Here is a 7,177-nt window from a genome sequence, read left to right on the forward strand (position 1 = left end):
GAGTATATAAAGGAATTCTGCCTTAGCTCAGTCTGGTCAGAGAGCAGTACCATTTAGACTCCCAGCCACCCACCCACCCCCGGCCTCCAGAATCTATTTTTTTCCTGAGCTGTGCCCTGTAGTCCAGCTCAGTAAAGGTAAAGGTAAAGGTTCCCTTGCTCGAAAGCCAGTCGAGTCCGACTCTAGGGTTGCGATGCTCATCTCCGTTTCAAAGCCGAAGAGCCAGCGCTGTCCGAAGACGTTTCCGTAGTCATGTGGCCGGCATGACTAAACACCAAGGCGCACGGAACACTGTTACCTTCCCACCGAAGTGGTACCTATTTATCTACTTGCAATGTCTTGCTTTCAAACTGCTAGGTTGGCAGGAGCTGGAACTAGAGACGGGAGCTCACTCCATCATGCGGCAACTCGGGTCTCGTACTGCTGAACTACTGACCTTCCACAGCCTCCAGTTCAGCGGCTTAACCACTTGAGCCACCACAGCTCCAGCTCAACGATGGCATAATTCTCTGGAGCATTAAAAACCTCTCTCTGTGTTGTGTATCTGAACTGTAATCAGTACTCAAGGCTTGGATGAACAGCAGAAAAACGCTTTCGTTTTGAGTAAAAAAAATAAATTTCAAATCAGTTCTAGATTATATTTGAAAAACCATATGTGTGCTCCTCTGGAGCACAACAAATATACATTTCCCTATCGACCACTGAGAGTTTATTCATGTCTTTTTCATTCTAGCCTGGAAAGTTACCACAACTACAACTAGGAAGAATTTAGAAACTTTCTTCAACATACTTGCCATTCACAGAAGTAGACTTGATCACTTCGCCCGGAAGAACCACAGACAGCTCTATGTCTCTGTCAATGATATTCTCTTTTTGTTCCATGGTGAAGTTAGTTAGTTCTGAATCATCAAATGAAGAAAACTCAGTACTTTTTCTCTCAGATGGAGGGAGAGGAGCTTTCGGCTTTCCTTTTCTTCTAAAAGAGAACAAAAATTGGGATAAAAAACCCTTAGTGAAAAGTAAATGAAAACCATTTTTACGAACAGAACAAATTGGCCAAGTAATTCAAGGACTGTTTTGCAAAGCATCCCAAGGGAAAGTTTTCTGAACAGCAATGAAATAATTTTTGCCAATCTTAATCATTTGATCTTTTTTTCCTGCTTTACACAATTGCCTTTTCTTTAGAACATTACAATTAAACATTGTCTCTATGAAATTTCCCAAGCCATTATTTATTGTATTTATGAGTTTATATCTGAATTTACCAAGATGACAGAATCTATACTGATCCTGTTGACAGAATCTATACTGATCCTGTCACTTACTAAAGTCTGATTTTGAACTGGGATTATGATGTTTGAAACAAACTTGTACAATCTGAAAAGAAATCTGAACACCCTGCTAAAGAATAAGTCATACCTTCACATGAAATAAGCATACTTTTTCCTCTACTCTTAAATGTGTTTTTTTACCAAATTCCAACAAATTTATAAAATATATTTTTCCTCTTCAGTTAGACAAGATATAACACCATAAAATTTATGGAAGGTAATTAGGTAGAAAACATTATTTAAAAAACAGGATTATTAGAGAGATATAATGTCCTTTGAGAAATAATTAACATGATTTCTTCAAAGGGAAATCCTGCATCACCAACCTCCTGGAGTTCTTTTACAGTGTCAACAAGCATATGGCTAAGGACTGGCTAGTTACTAGTAGTCATTGTATTCTTCCAAAAAAGCTTCTCCTTCACCAAAAGCCTCTGAAATGTGGAAGTCATGAGATAAGAGAAAGGTTCTCTCATGGATTAAGCAACTGGTTAAATATGAGGAGGAAGTAGGAGTATATGGGTACATTCCCACAATGGAGGAAAGCAGAGAGTAGAGGTACTGAGCAACTGTATTAGGATTGACAATAAATAACTAAAAACAAAGAAGTGGCCAAGCTTGCGCATACCAACTTATCCAGGATGGTGAAAACCAAAGTGGACTACAAAGAGCTCCAAAAAGGATCTCTTCAGAATGAGTGAAGGGGCAACAGCAACATAGGAAACAAGATTTAATGTTAGTAAATGTAAACTAATCAATTCTGGCCAGGAACAAAAAAAAAGAGCTTAATTTATATTTATTTTATTTTTTAAATTTATATCCCGCACCTCCACACCAAGGCAGGCTCAGGGCGGCTTACAGTATACACATATAAATATATATTTATACACCAGTGGCTCTCAACTGTACAGTGACTAACCACTCAAGGTGCAGAAGTGACAAAAATGCTCCAAGAAAGAGATTATCAAGGAACTGGTTAAAAATACAATGGCTATGATTTCTAGATTGTATAAATCTATGCTGCAGCTGCATTTCTGCCCCGGCCATCCATCTGGTTTCTGCCCTGGCCATGGGACGGAGACAGCGCCGGTAGCCCTCATGGACAATCTCCGCAAACAGCTGGATTGAGGCATGTCAGCACTGCTGTTACTGCTTGATCTTACAGTGGCATTCAACATGGTCAGTCATGATCTCTTGACCCACTGCCTCATTGATATAGGAGTTCGTGGGGTGGTCTTGAGGTGGCTTACCTCGTTTCTCCAAGGTTGGGGACAGAGAGTAGTGCTAGGAGAGAGGGAGTGTCACCTGATGCTGCCACCACTCTGGATTTAGGTTCCCTTGAGAAGGCCCAGAGCACCCTCCCAAGACCTTCAGACCTCCCTTTTGGCTGAATAACAGGCATGAGGACCAGGCAGAGTGAAACAAGGAAAATGTTTATTTTATAGGACATCAAACAACAAGGTACAGAATAACAACAGTAAGTGGGTGAAAAGAAAGGAAATCAAATGCCCTAAATATATACTGTCCCTAGCTCACTATTCCAGGTGACACTAGACTACTCACCCTTCCCTTAGGATGGGTTTCTTCCTGCAGCAGCCTTCCTTCTGGCTCTGCCCTCTGGAATAAAGAACAGCTTCTGCTCTGGCACCAGCCCTTTTGTTCCCTGGCACTCTTCTTACCTATTGGTCAATTTTGGCTCCAAAATCTCTCAGGGGCTTCTGGGAGTTGTAGGCCCAGCCTCACCTACTTCTAGCCAGGCTCCCTGAGCCTAGTAGGCCTCTGGTAGCACAGCCCAGATCATGACAGGGTGTCAACTTGATACCCCCTCATATGTGGGGTCCCTTAGGGGCCTATCCTCTCTCCAGTGTTGTTTAACATCTATATATTCCCCCTCACGCAGCTGGTGCGAAGTTTTAGGCTGGGGGGTCACCAGTACACTGTATCTGCTGATGGGCAGCTACCCGGACGCCACCTCACAAAACCTGGCTGAGGGACTGGAGGCTGTGGTGGGATGGCAAAAAAGAGCCAGCTGAGACTGAAACCAACTAAGATGGAGGTTCTGTGGCTAGGCGGGGAGGGGAACTCCCTACTTGATGGTGCACCCCTAATACCAGCATTGACTGTCAGGAGTTTGGGTGTGTTTCTGGACGCCTCCTTATCAATGGAGGCCCAGATCATGAACGTTGTCAAGCTGGCATTCTTCCAGCTGGTTCAGAATGCGGTGGCGCAGATCCTAACTGGAACATTACGGACTGAACACATTCAACCAGTGCTCCATCAGCTGCACTGGCTCCCAGTGAAGTACCGAGTCATAAGAACATAAGAGACGCCAATGTTGGATCAGGCCAAAGGCCCATCCAGTCCAACACGCTGTCACACAGTGGCCAAAAATACCAGGTACCATCAGGAGGTCCACCAGTGGGGCCAGGACATTAGAAGCCCTCCCACTGTTGACCCCCCCCCAAGCACCAAGAAGACAGAGCATCACTTGCCCCAGAGCCGCTATTTATACCTTGTGGCTAATAGCCACTGATGGACCTCTGCTCCATATGCTTATCTAATTTGAAGCCATCCATGCTTGTAGCCGCCACCACTTCCTGAGGCAGCGAATGCCATGTGTTAATCACTCTTTGGGTGAAGAAGTACTTCCTTTTATCCGTTCTAACCCGACCGCCCAGCAATTTCATTGAATGCCCATGAGTTCTTGTATTGTGAGAAAGAAAAAAAAGTACCTCTTTCTCTACCTGCTCTATCCCATGCATAATCTTATAAACCTCAATCATGTCACCCCTCAGTCATCGTTTCTCCAAGCTAAAGAGCCCTAAGTGCTTTAACTTTTCCTCATAGGGAAAGTGTTTCAACCCTTTTATCATTCTAGTTGCCCTTTTCTGCACTTTTTCCAAAGCTATAATATCCTTTTTAAGGTGTGGTGACCAGAACTGCACACAGTATTCCAAATGAGGTTGCACCATTGATTTATATAGGGGCATTATGATATTGGCTGATCTGTTTTCAATACCCTTCCTAATAATCCCCAGGTTCAAGTCAGGTTCAAGGTTTTGGTACTGACCTTTAAGGTCCTGAGTGGTCTGGGACCCACATACCTTCGAGACTGTCTTCTCTGGTATGTCCCCTGAAGAGCTTTATACTCTGCAGGGAACAACTTACTGCTGATCCCCACCCCAAAAGATGTTTGGCTGTCCTTGACCAGAGCCAGGGTTTTCTCAGCCCTGGCTCCCATCTGGTGGAACTCCCTACTGAGTTACATCCACGCTCTGCGGGATCTAATGCATTTCCACAGGGCTTGCAAGGCAGAGATGTTCCGCCAAGGTTTTGGTTGAGGACAGCAACGGGTACCATCCCATCTAGCATGCCTTGCCCCCCATCCTGCCTCCTGTCTACCTTTCTTGCAAGACAGTGACACAATTTGGAATCCTAACGTTTAGTGCCATTTGATAATGTTTTAGACATATTTTTATTTAGATTGTTGGAATTGTTTACAAATTTATGAATGCTTTTATTGTTGTTCACCACCCTGAGCTCTGTGTAGTCATGGAAGGGTGGTCTATACATTTAAATTATAAATAAATAAATTTGGAATAAATTATTAAGTTCATGTCACCCCATCTCAAGAGGGATACTGTAAAGAAAAAGGTAACTAACATTAGCAATGGTACACAGTCTCTAAGTGGAAAGCTGGAGGCTTTTCAGTTTCGAACAAAAGCAAGAGAAGGTCCATTAGAGAAATTTATTTAAAAATTGTGTATGGTACAGAGAACGTGGATAGAAACTCCCCCCTCCCAAAATACTAAACTTTGGGTCTGGCCAACAAAGTTGACACAAAATCAATTTAGAATTGATAAAAGGAAATGCTTCCTTATGCAATGTGTACTTTTATTTATGGAATTCTGTGTTAAGAGAATATAGTGATCGATGCTAGCTTAGGCGGCTTTAAAACAGAAGAATCAGAAAAATGTATGGAGGATATTTCTAAAACTGCTATTTGACAGAATAGCAAAACCTTCAAATGCAGAGGCAGTACACCTCTGGGGGAGGGGGCAAGGGCAGGAAGAATTGTTGAATTTACTGCTTTTGTCTTCCTTAAAACATATGGATGGCCTTTAATGGTCTTAGATTGGAATAACTGCATAAGATTGCACTGAGTTTTTGCTCAAATACCAGAGTGTCACAGTGACACCTCAGTGTGATGATGTAATTTCCTGTGTGATGCTGGCGATGAGGTCTGAGTCTTTCCCTTTCTCTTGGTAAGTCCCAGTTCAATCAAGGGGAGGGACCTGGCAACCCTACTGGGATGGCCCAGGCTAGCCTGAACTCATCAGATCTCAAAAGCTAAGAGGGTCACCCCTGGTTAGTACATGGATGGGAGACCACCAAGGGTCACTATGCAGAAGCAGGCAAAGACAAACCATCTCTGCACCTCTTTAGCCTTGAAAACCCTAATGGGCAACCATAACTCAGCTCCGACTTGATGGTACAGATACACACTTTATTCATTTATTATTAGGCTATTTTCATTTTTATCCCACCTTTCTTATATCATGAAACACTTGGCAGTTTACATACAGGATCACCAAGAGCCACCAAAAGGCATTGGAAAAAGATTATCTCTGGGGTTGGAGAATTAGGAATGAATGGTAGTCATGGGCACAAATGGAGGTAAGTGAATGAGTACACTGTAGAACACCACTGGAATGAGGGCTAAATCTCTCTGGGGTCGATCCAACCAGCTTTCCCACTGGCACAAAAGTCAAGAGGGAAGGAGGGGGTCCCCAATGCTGAGGACAGGACTTTCATTGACAGAAATCATGTGAGATGGGCTATTGGCCAAGACTGAGCAAAAGAGCTGGTGTAATTCAACTTTCTAAGTCATAGGTCAGTTTTTATTCCCTTTTCAACTGCATCCCAGATTACAGCCCTACATAATTTAGTGGGAGTCACTGAAAATTGACCCAACCCCTATCTGCAAAACAACCTTCCCTCTCATTGAATGGCTTCCATTGCTGAGGACACTCTGCTGAGTAGTGCCTTTCCTCAAGAAGGCACTGACATTTGACACCCTGACCTCCACTGACAGGGCCACCATTGCTCTTTGTCTCTCTCAATGATTGGTCACCTACACACAAACTCACTCCACACCACCGTGGCAGTGATACAGCTCCTAGGGAACTTAATTCCTATCCATCAGCAAGACCAGAAACATGGGTGGGTGTCTGTGTGTGTATAGACACCCCCCCCCCAAGAATAATATTCAGCTTTTACTATAGTGGGTAGAGCAGGGGGACACAGTGGGTGAGGAACTGAGAAGAAGCAAAGGTAAAAAAGAAGATCACAGGTAAGTATATATAGGCACTGTGGATATATCTGCATTGTCACCCCCAATTTAGATGCTGCACTGAGTTTTTAAAGTTGTGCTTTCCATAGATGGCACATTAGACAGACAACACAGAGATCATCTTGAACGCACTAACACCACTCTGTGGTGCTCTGAAATGAAAAGCGTTCAAACAACAAACAGTATACTGGATTATAGGAAACAGTAATGCCGCTTTTAAAAAATGGGGAAAGGTGAGGGAGCACAGGAGAAGTCAAGAGGGCAGTTTGCAACATTCTGAAAACAGATCTCCTCCTCCCCATGCACACCTCTGTATTCAGCCTGTATTTTACATATAAAAATAACATACCTTTGTATTAAAGGTATGGGTCATTTATTGCTTTCACAATTGTTCAGTGTAATCTAAGCTCTGAATGTTCTCCTGGACTCACTCTCTGTACTCTTCAAGGTACAACAAAAATGTCATTAGCAAGGAGGCACTTGGAGACAGTAAGGA

The 7,177-nt window shown here is 43.2% G+C and overlaps 1 protein-coding gene across 1 annotated transcript in view; it reads right to left on the reverse strand.

The window, feature by feature from the left end:
• Positions 1-2,516, reverse strand: part of COBLL1 (cordon-bleu WH2 repeat protein like 1) — a 47,967-nt gene extending 45,451 nt beyond the window's left edge. The window contains exons 1-2 of the mRNA XM_015428231.1: positions 2,479-2,516; positions 791-976 (exon numbers count right to left, since the gene is read on the reverse strand). Coding sequence (XP_015283717.1) covers positions 791-976; positions 2,479-2,516 — 224 coding nt within the window. The remainder of the gene's footprint in view (positions 1-790; positions 977-2,478) is intronic.
• Between the last annotated feature and the right edge of the window lie 4,661 nt (positions 2,517-7,177).

The sequence above is a fragment of the Gekko japonicus genome, unplaced genomic scaffold, assembly GCF_001447785.1.
Source record: "Gekko japonicus isolate JY-2015 unplaced genomic scaffold, Gekko_japonicus_V1.1 scaffold1975, whole genome shotgun sequence".
In the NCBI taxonomy this organism is placed as follows: Eukaryota; Metazoa; Chordata; class Lepidosauria; order Squamata; family Gekkonidae; genus Gekko; species Gekko japonicus.